Source organism: Heptranchias perlo, chromosome 12 (assembly GCF_035084215.1).
Source record: "Heptranchias perlo isolate sHepPer1 chromosome 12, sHepPer1.hap1, whole genome shotgun sequence".
Lineage (NCBI taxonomy): Eukaryota > Metazoa > Chordata > Chondrichthyes > Hexanchiformes > Hexanchidae > Heptranchias > Heptranchias perlo.
In genome coordinates this window covers 52,132,990-52,147,499 of record NC_090336.1, presented here as the reverse complement: position 1 = coordinate 52,147,499, position 14,510 = coordinate 52,132,990, and the positions used below count along the sequence as shown (strand labels likewise).

The following is a 14,510-nucleotide window of genomic DNA, read 5'->3' as shown; positions in this document are numbered from 1 at the left end:
TGTGTTTTGAAAATCTAACCAATCAGTCATGGAGAAGCTGAACCGAACACACAGCATTGTTTAAGTTTGAATTATTTCTCACTGCGAATTGTAACCAAGAAAACTTGCAACGTTTTCTTGATACAGGCTTGGTAGATGAATTTGAACTGTCATTGGTTTTTAAAGTGCTTATTTACTGAGGCTGGGGATTTCCTCACAGCTGCTTCCACTGTGCCCTGTTGACTCCTCTGGTCCACTGGGGTTGCCAACTCTGGTTGGATGTATTCCTGGAGGTTACATCACATGATCTCTCACTTCCAACTGCCCCGCACAGTGAAACAGCCTTTTCCCCCATCTCTAATATATTTGCAAAGAATGAACAAAAAGTTTTCAAAGAATGAAAAAAACACTTTTTTTAATGTCCCCTATGATTTTTCTCCCTGGTTGCTTGCAACAGTGCCCAGGAGGTCAACCTTTGATTCTGGAGACTCCAGGACAATCCTATGGTAAACGTGTAAACGGCGTTTCTGCTGCACTTCTAGTGAGGCTATTGTGGCAGAGCAGGAGCAGCTTTTAGGAAATTCCCACCCTTTGATTGCATTTAAAGGGACAGACACGAATCAGAAGTCGACAACAATATCTCATTTTTGAGATAACTACATGAATTCAAATATTAATGCTGAAAAGGGTAACTGTTAGCATGGGACTATGACCCAGACAATCAGCTCATGAAGGGCATGTTCTTTGTCCATCAGGAATCTGATACAACCATTGAAATAGAAATATTGGGGCAATTTTAACCCATCCACCCGATTGGAATGGGCCAGCCGCGCAAGTTAAAATTGCCTTTGAACACTTACTGCCTCATTCCCATCTCGTTCCCATCCTATTCCCGCATGTTGCCACCTCAACTGATCCCTTTTTTTAAGTGACTGAGGCCTCTTCCTGACTCATGTGGGAGCCTCATTACAACTGCAGAGCTGGGTCCAATGTTGTCATTAGGACCCTGATGGCATTTTAATTGCCGACTGAGTGGGACAACAGCCCCACTCACTGAACCTGGTCAGTAGAAAGAAGAGGCCCCAGAATGTAAGTGTTAAACTTTCCATAGTGTGACCAGGAAGAGCAGGAGTTCTCCTCCGAGGACCCACAGGGAAAGTCTAGGCCTCTCTTGCCCCTATCCCACCTGTGTGACTGGGCAGAAACCTTTGCCACACGACATATCTGAGTGTCCAATCTTCGCCCACTAGCAGTCAGCTAACTGCCTCTTTTTATGCCCACTTCACACGGGCGCTGGTTGGCGGGATGCAAATAAGGCCTGGGAGTTCAAATACCTCAGGACACAAATTGATGAAATATGGTAGTGCTTCACCATTGCCTCGCTCCCCTCCCCAATTGCCCTTAAGAAGGTGGTGGTGAGCCGCTGCCTTGAACCGCTGCAGTCCGTGTGGTGAAGGTTCTCCCACAGTGCTGTTAGCAAGGGAATTCCGTGATTTTGACCCAGCGACGATAAAGGAACGGCGATATATTTCCAAGTCGGGATGATGTGCGATTTGGAGCGGAACGTGCAGGTGGTGTTATTCCCATGCGCCTGCTGCTCTTGTCCTTCTAGGTGGTAGAGGTCGCGGGTTTGGGAGGTGCTGTCGAAGAAGCCTTGGCGAGTTGCTGCAGTGCATCCTGTGGATGGTACACACTGCAGCCACTGTGCGCCAGTGGTGAAGGGAGTGAACGTTTAGGGTGGTGGATGGGGTACCAATCAAGCGGGCTGCTTTGTTTTGAATGGTGTCGAGCTTCTTGAGTGTTGTTGGAGCTGCACTCATCCAGGCAAGTGGAGAGTTTTCCCCCTGACTTCAATTTGACTAGGACTCCTTGATGCCACACTCGGTCAAATGCTGCCTTGATGTCAAGGGCAGTCACTCTGACCTCACCTCTGGAAATCAGCTCTTTTGTCCATGTTTGGACCAAGGCTGCAATGAGGTCTGGAGCCGAGTGGTCCTGGCGGACCCCAAACTGAGCATCGGTGAGCAGGTTATTGGTGAGTAAGTGCCGCTTGATAGCACTGTCGACGACACCTTCCATCACTTTGCTGATGACTGAGAGTAGACTGATGGGTGATAATTGGCTGGATTGGATTTGTCCTGCTTTTTGTGGACAGGACATACCTGGGCAATTTTCCACATTGTCAGGTAGATGCCAGTGTTGGAGATGTACTGGAACAGCTTGGCTAGAGGCACGGCTAGTTCTGGAGCACAAGTCTTCAGCACTACAGCCGGCATGTTGTCGGGGCCCGTAGCCTTTGTTGTATCCAGTGCACTCAGCCATTTCTTGATATCACGTGGAGTGAATCGAATTGGCTGAAGACTGGCTTCTGTGATGGTGGGGATATCGGGAGGAGGCCGAGATGAATCAACCACTCAACACTTCTGGCTGAAGATGGTTGCAAATGCTTCAGCCTTGTCTTTTGCACTCACGTGCTGGACTCCGCCATCATTGAGGATGGGGATGTTTACAGAGCCTCCTCCTCCCATTAGTTGTTTAATTGTCCACCACCATTCACGACTGGATGTGGCAGGACTGCAGAGCTTTGATCTGATCCATTGGTTGTGGAATCACTTGGCTCTGTGTATATCCAGCTGCCATGTTTCATCCAATAATGTGCATACTTCTTCAGTAAGTTCCAGTAAATCTGTGAAATGTCCGTGCAAGGAATTGGAGCACTTTCTCATTTTGGACACCCTAGATATTCTGCTTTTGCAAATTGGGGCCCGTCTTCAACATATCAAAACTTCTACCTGCCATGAAGATGGAGTGGAGGTGGAGGTGGAGCTGAGCAGTGGGAGGCCTGTCGCAATGTAACAGTTGATGGCAAACTCTGTGCTACCAGTGTAAGTTCAAAACTGTTTCTTTTGTTTTGAATTTGGTACCTGAGCCTGTGCAATCAATCGCAGTTCCGTAGGCTTTCAGGGCAGTTGAATTTTAAATGCCTCCGGTACTGCCCACATCAAAGCTGGTTGCCAAGGGTGACCAGGCAGACCCTGTCGTCCGTTGTTGCTATAGATTTAATGATGGAAATAACTTTGGGTGACATATATGCATCATTTGCATATTATTATAATATACCCATCCATAATTAGGTGAATATATTGTGCATCCCCATCACTTCCTGCAGGAAATCCTGGAAGTGACGAAGAAGAGTGGGGATTTGGTGGTTTGGTTCACTTCACATTTCCCCCCCCCGCCACCAAAAGTCCATTTAAGCTGGGAAGCTGGTGTAACTTGAGCAGAAAATCTCAACTCCTGTCCACATGAGCATAGCAGAGAAGGACAATGTTATTTGTCTTGATGGCGACCTCTGCAGAGCGCCCCCTGCTGCTCCGGTGTGAATTTTTATTTTTGCACATCAGCTGCCCGAGTGGTGCCGGAGTGAGATTGCCACTTCGTGCTCAATTAGGACAACATAGCATATTGAGACTGCCAAATCTCATTTTACCCAGCACGCTTATGAGAGAGAGAAACACACTTTTTTTTGGCTGACATAGATTGTAATTGAGGAAAATCAAACTTATTAGCAGACTTGACCTGGATATAGGTTTAAATAAATGTTGCTTCCATGTAGGCTTATATTGTGATTTCCAATTTTGTTGTATGAATAAAACCTCATATCAGTGTGGCATATGATGAATAGGAAACGTGTGGAATAGTTCTAATCCAATAAGGACTTAAAAAGCAATAATTTAAAAATACTCAAATGCTACATACATTCGTGTTATCACAACAATTAAGGAATCTTACAACACCAGGTTATTAAGAACAGCCATAAGCTGTTTCCATAGAGATGTTAGCTCTGCACTATCCAAGATAGAGCTAGAATATGAGCTGTCGTAGTGTGTACAACAATGTGATTTTGGAAGAGCTTCAAAATTAATTTGTCACCATCCGGGTTATAGAAATAAGAATGATTGAAGCAAGGCTTTGTGGCTTACTGGCCAGAGATTTCCAGTGATGATCCTGTTTTAAAAAGTGAACAAAACTCATCTTAGACTTCACATGTTTCTGAATATATTAGTATATTTTTTCAGCAAATACACTGAGGCCAAAAATGAAAGCTTAAAGAATTTTATGATATATTTTTCTTATAATTTCTTTAAGATTAAACTGAAACATCGCACCTGTATCATCCTCAAAGTCAAATGGTGGCCAACTTCACTCAATGTCTGTTGTTGATCAACCTCTAACTTTGAAAGTTTACCACAGAGGGGCTATGGATGCTGAGATAGATAAATTCTTGTTTGGTTAGGGTAACAAGGAATATGGAGCAAAGTCGGGAAAATTGAGTTGAGTTGCCGATCAGCCATGATCTAATTGAATGGCGGAACAGGCCCGAGGGGCTGAATGGCCTATTCATGTTCTTAATGTTCCTCTGTTCATCCACTTTGCCCGAAGAAGCCACATGCTGGCTGAGTCATGACAATTCTTAGGCTATTAACCTTCCCTTGGATCCCAGTGGTCAGAATAGGGTTGGTTAAAGCTCGGACGGAGGAAGGATATGCCCATGCCCCCAAACTATTTTCCATATCCATACCGTAGAATCGTACACAACAAGCCTATTAAATAATGCTGGTTTACAAGTGTCTGTGAAGGATTACTGAGTTGCCTGCTGCTTCTTCATTGTGTATGCATAGGGGCTGCATTAAATGTGCTTCAGTATCAGTGGTTGGAATCTTGGATGATTTTTGTTTTTCTCCGTCAGAGCCCAGTAGCTCTAAGATCAATTGTAATGCCCTTATTTCTGCTTCCACTGAGAGATCATTTAACTCAACATTGACCAGTGGTGAAATGTTGGACCATCCTCATCTGAATGACTCAGCTGCTCTGGATAAACCCTCTAAGCTGTTGAGGGAGCCTCTTACCTAACTCTTGACCGATGAAAGTGTCGTGCAACAGAGGCAGAGGAGACATGACAAGAAGTCTTAGTAAATATAAGGTCTTGGTAACCTTCAAGAAAACTCATCGAGGAAATAGATTATGTGTATCATGGGTCCTGTCCTATTTTTTTCCTTTCCACAGAGTAATAGTTCCTTTTAATATTGGATTTTGTGATTCTGTGCAAAATAGTTTGGCACTTTTGTGTCAAAATAAGTCATTCAGTAGCTTGTTATGCCACGGACATCAATGTCCTGATCAAATGCATGGTATGTAAAATGTATCCCATGTCACAGGTCAGTTTGCAGATGATTACATTTGTAAAAAGTACCAAATACTTTCTCAGTAGAGTAAGCAAGAATGGATTTTCATATAAGTAATAAAAAAAAAATCAATAAACAATGTTTATTGAGCAAATCAATTTATTTTATATTACTTTCTATTTTATCTAACTTTCTATTTTTACTAATATAAACACTATAGATATAACGAAATTAGGAAAAGAAATCGGTCGAAACATTTTGAACATTTGAGCACAAACAACGTCAATCTTTCTGACAGGGTGTTCCCAAGAAAATACAAAACAGATGGTGGTATATAAGGTTCTTGTAAATTTAAACAGGCTGGCCTAAAGGTATTCTATAGTATAGCCTGCTGGTAAAACACGGCCCCCTCTCTGGGTTTGGTGTAACTGCTGATCCAGTTATGTTGCAGTGGTCGGGATATCTGCATGTTGATGATGCAAAGCAACATTTTTATTTGATCGTTGCGAATCTCAAACCTGATTTAATCTCTAGCAATCTGCTTCCTCACCAAATTGAATCATTATGGATGAAATATTATGACACTAATATCATTGTCAGGGCATCTTTACAGTCTTCAATTAAAAGAAAGCATAACATATTTATCAATTATTCTTTCAGTTTGATTGCTTGGCATGATTTATTGTAACGATTATGATGTTTCCTGATGTAGAGAGCGTACGCCCACTATTATTAACAGCCTCACTCTTGAGTTTTCACTCTCCTTTTCCCTGCACTCTGCTTTTCTTTCCTTATGCCTTATTGGGGTGACCATTGCATGATGGGGGTTTATTTTTTGTGATTTATTGATTAAAACTTTTGTTGAATACAGTCATTCTTCTATAACACATGGATCTACATTACACATTGAGGGAGTAGGTGATCTTTCCAGAGTGGCTTGGGTCATGAATGACGTTTGAGATTGATTCCAGAAGGTGGTATTGGTGCGTACTCAATTTCTGATGCGTTTTGGTTGTGCCACTGAAGCTTTTGAGTTACCCTTTTGGAGTGAAGTAGAGCATGTATAGTCTATGACCTATTGAGGGTGTTACTGAGAAAGGCATTTTACTTCTTTCTTTCATGGAATGCTAGAAGTGTTGATCATAACAGCTGCATTTGATTACTTTGGCACTAATTGCTAAACCACGCCGTGCATGTCCTGCCGCTGCTATTAGCTATGTACAAAAATTACACCATATTTTAATTACATTTTTGTCCATGCGCAATTTTTATTTTGCCTCATTATGGAAATTATTGTTATAATATGGTGTTGGATGTGGTGGAAGAATTTTCATGGCCCACCAACCACAGCCCTGTGCCTCCATTTAGTCATATTTGAGACGGGGAGTAGTAGCACTCTGATGCCATTCGCTGTGTTCAATGTTTACACAGATAAACAACTGTATTTAGCACAATTGCTATCAAAATAAGCAGATTTCTTGTTAAAAAATGTTTGCCTTCTATAAATCACAGTAGCTTTAAAGTTTAGTTTAAACAGCAATAATTTGCTTCCTACATTTAATTTAATCTGCTCTACTTCATTAATTTACCTCATCAGAATCTGTAGGGGTGATTTGGAAAGGCTTCACTCCTGACATGGAGCCTCACTAGACAGGACTGCATGTTGAAGATAGGACTGTAGTATTATAAGACTCACTTTGTGAATCATGCTCCTGTTCAGCAATGCTGCATGGTGGGAGTGGAACTTGGCAACATTTCCCCTTTCTAAAGATCCAACTGTGTTTTTTTATTACTGAATCATTAGAATTATCTGGATTCATGTCTGTACAGAATTAAGTGAATTGTCTTTTAGTTCAGGTGCACCTTCCACTGTCCTTTCCAACTTCAGTTATCATTATTACAAAATTACAGTCACCTCCAGTGTCTCTCTTTAGCTATTGACTACAGTTGACTAATGGAATCCGTTGAGATCATTAACTGGAGCTTCCACCCTTTACTATTATTCTGGGGAAATATTGATGGCTTTCGAAGTAATCACAAAATAAATGAACTCCTCCAGTTTATAGATTGGTCCCCAGGTCTGCTTGGAGATATTATGATGTAGCCAAAATCCCAATGAAGTGACTAGACCTCACCAGTGTAATTCAAAGACAATCCAGTCAGGCACATATTTCATATTTTAACCTTGTGAGAAGTAAGCTGTCACCTCGAATTGCCAGGGCAGCACTTAGTGTGAGGCGTATATTGATTGCCAGTTTTTGTTGGAAAGCTTCATGCAGAATGAAAGTCGTGTAGAGCACTTCCATAAAAGATAAAACAGCAACCCATCTTCCATACCTCCACATCTAGCTCCCCAGCATCAATGATTTATCCCTCACCGCTTCTATATAATGTTGTTCGGGTGTAATATATGAGCGTTTATTTTAATTTGAACTCTCATTTGTGTGTACTTTTCCAGTATTAATGTTTCTATTGTATTCAACGATTATTTTTGAGTGGTGATATTGCGGTATTCTGCAATATGTTGCTTTTAAATTATGAAATGCATTGGTTTTCCAGAGCAGATGTTAGTGATTGGAAGTTTTAAATTGGAATTCGTAACAGTTGCCTTGCATACAATAATGATAGGCTGTTCCAGCTCACTTTCTCAGCGAGAAACTGATTCAGAAAATAAACTCTTCCAATTTTGTTCATCTCATTCTAAAGGCAGGTGTGAGATATCAACACCTTCTGTCTGTCCCCAAGTTAGTTTTTCTAATTTTCCAATTTTGGTCTCAATGTATCATTGAGTGTCGCATTTATGAAATTTGTCCGAGTCTCTTGCCATCGACTTTTACTTATTTATTTTTGGATAATAATAGAATTTGGATAATAGTCGAATAATATAATAGTGGAAAATTGCCACTATTAGAATCTTACAAATGTGAAACTTGTATCATTGTTTTTCTGTATATGAGCATGAAATCTCTATGATATTTCTTACAAGATTTATTGACATTCTTCTAATGTTCCAGTGACTGAAGCGTTAAATGTTGTTAAAGAAAGAAATTACATTTATATAGTGTCTTTCTTGTCTTCAGAATGTTTCACAACCAGTGAATTACTGTTGAAGTGTGGTTAGCTATGTGGGCAAATGCAGCAACCAATTTGCGAACAGTAAATGACTATTTGGTCAGTTTTGGTTGAGGGATAAGTGTTTTCCAGGACTCCAGGAGAGCTCTCTTCTCATTGAATAGTGCCGTGGTTTCTTTTACATCACCTGAACAGGCAGGCAGGCAGACAGGGTCTTGGTTTGATGTCTCATCCAAAAGACGACACCGTCCCCAGCAGCAATATACATTGTGCCACTGAGGCAGCAGTTGCAATCTCTTCATGAGATCTCAAGATATGTTTGGATGAAGATAGCCCTTTAGAATATTTGATCTCATCCTTGCAGAATACCTACACTGGAATCTTCTCATTACAGAATCTGGCTTTTTCTTAGAGGAGTCCAGTATCCTTGCCTCAAACACAATTCCTCACAACCTGGTCATAGGAACATAGGAACAGAGTAGGCCATTCAGTCCCTGTTCCGCCATTCAACTAGGTCACGGCTAGTCAAACTGTTGATCACCTTCTGTGTAAAGAAATACTATCTGTCTCTATCCTAAATTTTCGATTCACAACCCTGAACCTGTATTCTCTTGTCTTGGCCTATCTGAAAGTAATACTTCAGATTTAAGCACTGGAATTCCTTCCCCAAACGTGTCCACCTGTCTTCCTCTCTCTCCTCCTTTAAGACGCTCCTTAAAACCTACTTCTTTGACCAAGCTTTTGGTCACCTGTCCTAATATCTCCTTATATGGCTCGGTGTCAAATTTTGTTTCATAAGATTCCTGTGAAGCGCCTTTGGAGGTTTTACTATGTTAAAGGCGCTATGTAAATGCAAGTTGTTGTTGCTTACTTTATCCCACTAAGTGGCTTCTGCACATCTATAGGACCCCTCAGATGTCTCTTTTTGGGACTGAGTTGTCCTGGCTTATCAAGTTATTCCTCATACCTTTCCCCTATGACATTGTTCCCCTCTTTGCTACCTCTTGGGCCCATTATATCTCAATGAGCAGAATTGTGCTGCACCTTCAGCATGATCATCCAGTGGAGATCAGCAATGTTTTTTTTTCCACTCACTGGCTGTTATGGACCTTGCCCAATCACTGAGGGCAGCCAGAAAATCAAATCGTAAACTGAGCTTGTTTTTTTGTGTTGTTCTGGTGCTTTGGAATTGCCCTGAAATTTAACCCGGGCAGGTCCCAAAATCCATGGGCGGCATAGGCCTTATTTCAGAACTGCTTCAGGGAGAGGTGATATACATCAAGGTCTCAGTTATATCTGCCTATTGTCCTGGACTCCGGCTGAAAGAACAGGTAAAATGACTGCAGACTTGTGGTCTCTGTCAAAGCAGTTCCTCAGATAATCGTTAGGTAGGGAGTGCTGAAACATGGCCTTACTTAATGTTGTATTGTGTTTTGTAATTATATTTCCCTCCTTCTGATCTGCTAGGAGTATCTCCTCTATTCGCCGCTGTGCACCCCAGCACAGTTGAGTTTTGCAAGCCACTGTTCAGAAGAAGCCTGATGTGAATGTCCATCAAGGCTGGGATTTGAACCCAGGTCACTCAGTCGTGGCATAGTTGAATAATTTGACTTCTATTCACACACAGCACTGAAAATCTGATGTGCTGTGTTGAAACAGAGTGGGAGTATTCTTTTCTTAAATGATATCCTGTGAGAATATATTCTTATAATTATTGTTCACACTAAAGTCTTGCATTTCATTATTTTGGACACTGCAGCAGTTAACTGCTTCTTCAATACCTATAACAACCATTTCTGATGGTGTGCCAGGGTGATTATGTACAGCTCTTCCAACCTGACAGATTACATATAACAGGAATCTATTCTATTTGGTTCTGCAGCTATATGTCTCTATGGGGGTCAGAAGCTTGCTGAAGGGCAGCGAGCATTGAAATCCAACTGTCGGGAGTGCAGAGTAAGTATGAAATTGGCTTTATTTTTGTTACTGGATTCTGCATTACACAATCATCAAATTAGATGAAGCATTCACTAAAAATGGGGACAATTTGAAAATGTAAAACTAACAATCCATGATAGGGCCTGATTGTAATGAGATGCTCATTGATCACAACCAGTTTCCAGCTCCAGTCTCACAGACACAACTTGGCCATTTTTAAATTGCTTTCATGCTACAGGCATTGTTTTTACATCCACTGATGACAATATTTTGCCACCAAGCGCCAAAAAACAAATTATCGTATGTGAAATAAAATAGCCCAGCTAGCCCGCTGCTTTCTGGAACAATGCCAAACATCGGACCTGAAATGTCTAATGAGTAAACAGAATAATTACTGTGGGTGCTAATGCCTTTGACTGCTGGGAAGGACCTTTGTAACTCACTTGTACCAGCAGTCAGTGGATCTGTGACACTTGTGAAAGAACAACGGGAATGTACCATTACCAGTAATTACTTTAATAGTTCACTGCATTTTATGTTCTGGTAACTCTTGGAGGACTGGAGCTGTGTTGACTCCTAAAGTTGTACCGGTGGAATATTTTAGTTTGTTCAGTGTATTACGAACATATATTCACCTTCATGAATAGAACTCCATATACAATCCAAATAATCCATATGGAGTAAGTTGCCTTGGAATGCTGTCTCATCAAGAATTAAATGCATACTTGCTGATCCAACCTCCGCCCTCAGCATATTGCATTATTCAGGATATATCTTCAGTTCTGTCATCTGTTGTTGACAGCACAGTTAGCACTGGGTCAGTACATTAAGGATTTTGATTTCCATTGTATTCTGGTTCTACGTGCACAGTATTGGTAGTGTTTTTCTTTCATTTTCTATTGAATTTTGAAATGATCTTGGTTTGATGGATGCCCTTCACAATTTCATGCCTAAGGGGCTTCTGGTTTTGTTTAGTCTGATTTGCCTTCCTGGTTCCTATTGATGCTGGCTTCTGGATTTAAGATTTGTGTTGACTGTCTTGGATCCAGTTCAGTAACTCATACTGAGTACCTGTTTACACGGTCTTCTGATGTTGTGTGCATTTTACAAGTGCAAAGCTTGTTCCAAGGTGTAGCAAGAGGGTCAAGTGTTGCAACCTCATTTGCTGGATGTCCGAGCTTGATGGCCCCAAGTATGAGGAGGCTTTGAGAGCTACGCCAAAGAAATGTGGCCTTTCATTCCAGAACAAATGGGGAATTGATTGGAGACAGGAATTATTCATGTGAATGACCGACCAAAAATGTATCAGCTGAGCAATGCTCTATGATGACGTGGGCCGGGAGTCCTTATTGACTCAAGTCTCCTGCTTTAACGTCAGTTACAAGACTGCTAAACCTCAGAGCGGTAGCAATGATTAATGTATGTCTTGGACTTGAACCCCGTTAAGATTACAATTTCAAATTTTGGACCCAGGCACATACTAAATGCAGTGATGATTAGCTGGAAAATCCCAATAATCAATGTAAGAAATATATTAGAATTTACCCTTGTATGTCTAGGGTTTAATATGTGATGTTATTTGAGTTGACCTACATCAGCCAACATGAATAATATTAATTAAGATTATATTCTCCCAACAGCCTAAATAAAGTGCAGTATCTGTTGAAAACCATTTAACTCTTGAATCACCAGAGATCAGGAAATGAATGGCAACAGAATTGCATCTCTTAACACTACTTTATTTTCCTAAACCAAGGGCCAAGAGATTGATTAAGAAGGGAAAAATAGAGTATGAGAGTAAACTTGCAAGGAACATAAAAGTGGACTGTAAAAGCTTCTACAAGTATGTAAAAAGAAAAAGATTAGTGAAGACAAATGTAGGCCCCTTACAGTCAGAAACGGGAGAATTTATAATGGGGAACAGGGAAATGGCAGAGCAATTAAACAAATACTTTGGTTCTGACTTCACAGAAGAGGACACAAATAACTTCCCAGCAATGCTAGAGAACCAAGGGACTAGTGAGAAGGAGGAATTAAAGGAAATTAGTATTAGTAAAAAAAAAAGTGCTGGAGAAATTAATGGGATTGAAAGCCGATAAATCCCCAGAGCCTGATAATCTGCATCCCAGAGCACTAAAAGAGGTAGCCATGGAAATAGTGGATGCATTGGTTGTCATCTTCCAAAATTCTATACATTATGAAACAGTTCCTGCAGATTGGAGGGTGGGAAATATAACCCCACTATTTAAAAAGGGAGGGAGAGAGAGAACAGGGAACTACAGACCGGTTAGCCTAACATCAGTAGTAGGGAAAATGCTAGAGTCTATTATAAAGGATGTGATAACAGGACATTTAGAAAATATCAGTGGGATTACACAAAGTCAATGTGGATTTATGAAAGGGAAATCATGTTTGACAAACCTACTGGAGTTTTTTGAGGATGTAACTGGTAGACTAGATAAGGGGGAACCAGTGGATGTGGTGTATTTGGATTTTCAGAAGGCCTTTGATAAAGTCCCACATAAGAGGTTAGTGTGCAAAATTAAAGCAATGAGATTGGTGGTAATATACTGGCATGGATTGAAAATTGGTTAACAGGCAGGAAACAGAGAGTAGGAATAAATGGGTCTTTTTTGGGGTGGCAGGCACTGACCAGTGGGGTACAGCAGGGATCGGTGCTTGGGCCCCAGCTATTCACAATATATATCAATGATTTGGATGAGGGAACCAAATGTAATATTTCCAAGTTTGCTGACGACACAAAACTAGGTGGGATCATGAGTTGTGAGGAGGATGCAAAGAGGCTTCAAGGCGATTTAGATAAGTTGAGTGAGTGGGCAAATACATGGCAGATGCAGTATAACGTGGATAAATGTGAAGTTATACTGCATCTGCCATGTATTTGCCCACTCACTCAACTTGTCTAAATCGCCTTGAAGCCTCTTTGCATCCTCCTCACAACTCACAATCCCACCTAGTTTTGTGTTGTCAGCAAACTTGGAAATATTACATTTGGTTCCCTCATCCAAATCATTGATATATACTGTGAATAACTGGGGCCCAAGTACCGATCCCTGCGTTGATGTACAAAGGGACCTGGGTGTCCTTGTACACCAGTCACTGAAAGCAAACATGTTGGTGCAGCAAGCAGTTAGGAAGGCAAAGGGTATGTTGGCCTTCATTGCAAGAGGATTTGAGTACAGGAGCAAGGATGTCTTACTGCAGCTATACAGGGCCTTGGTGAGACCACACCTGGAGTATTGTGTGCAGCTTTGGTCTCCTTACCCAAGAAAGGATATACTTGCCATAGAGGGAGTGCAGCAGAGGTTCACCATACTGATACCTAGTTTGGCAGGACTGTCGTATGAGGAGAGATTGGGTCGACTCGGCCTGTATTCACTCGAGTTTAGAAGAATGAGAGGGGATCTCATTGAAACATATAAAATTCTGACAGGGCTAGACAGACTGGATGCAGGGAGGATGTTTCCTCTGGATGGAGGGTCCAGAATGAGAGGTCACAGTCTCAGGATAGGGGGTAAGACATTTAGGACTGAGATGAGAAGAAATTTCTTCACTCGGAGGGTGGTGAGCCTGTGGAATTTTCTACCGCAGAAGGCTATGGGGGCCAAGTCACTGAACATATTGAAGAAGGAGCTAGATAGATTTCGAGACACAAAAGGCATCAAGGGATAGAGGATCAGCCATGATCATATTGAATGGAGGAGCAGGCGCGAAGGGCCGAATGGCCGACTCCTGCTCCTGTTTTCTATGTTTCTATGTTAACTCTTTGGATGCAAAGATACCTTGGTTATTAGAGGAATTATTACTAATAATACGATAATAGGAAGATAGGAACAGGAGTAGGCCATTCAGCCCCTTAAGCCTGTTCTGCCATTCAATTAGATCACGGCTGATCTGTATCTTAACTCCATCTACCTGTCTTGGTTCCATATCCCTTAATAACCTTGCCTAACAAAATTCTATCAATTTCAGTTTTGAAATTTTCAATTGACCCCCAGCCAAACAGCTTTTTGGGGTAGAACGTTCCAGATTTCCACTACCCTTTGTGTGAAGAAGTGCTTCCTGACATCACCCCTGGACGACCTAGCTCTAATTTTAAGGTTGTGCCCCCTTGTTCTGCACTCCCCCACCAGAGGAAATAGTTTCTCTCTAGTCACCCTATCAACTCTTTTAATCATCTTAAACACCTCAATTAGATCACCCCTTAATCTTCTATACTCAAAGGAATACAAGCCGAGTCCATGCAACCTCTCCTCATAAATTAACCCTTTTCAGTATCATTCTGGTGAATCTGCACTGCACCCCCTCCAAGGC

At 41.4% G+C, this 14,510-nt stretch overlaps 1 protein-coding gene across 5 annotated transcripts in view; it reads left to right on the top strand.

Moving 5' to 3' along the window:
* Positions 1-14,510, top strand: part of LOC137328029 (protein kinase C-binding protein NELL1-like) — a 617,180-nt gene that overhangs the window by 137,714 nt on the left and 464,956 nt on the right. For all 5 annotated transcript variants that reach the window (XM_067994100.1, XM_067994101.1, XM_067994103.1 and 2 more), the window contains one exon: positions 10,120-10,193. In XM_067994100.1, coding sequence (XP_067850201.1) covers positions 10,120-10,193 — 74 coding nt within the window. The remainder of the gene's footprint in view (positions 1-10,119; positions 10,194-14,510) is intronic.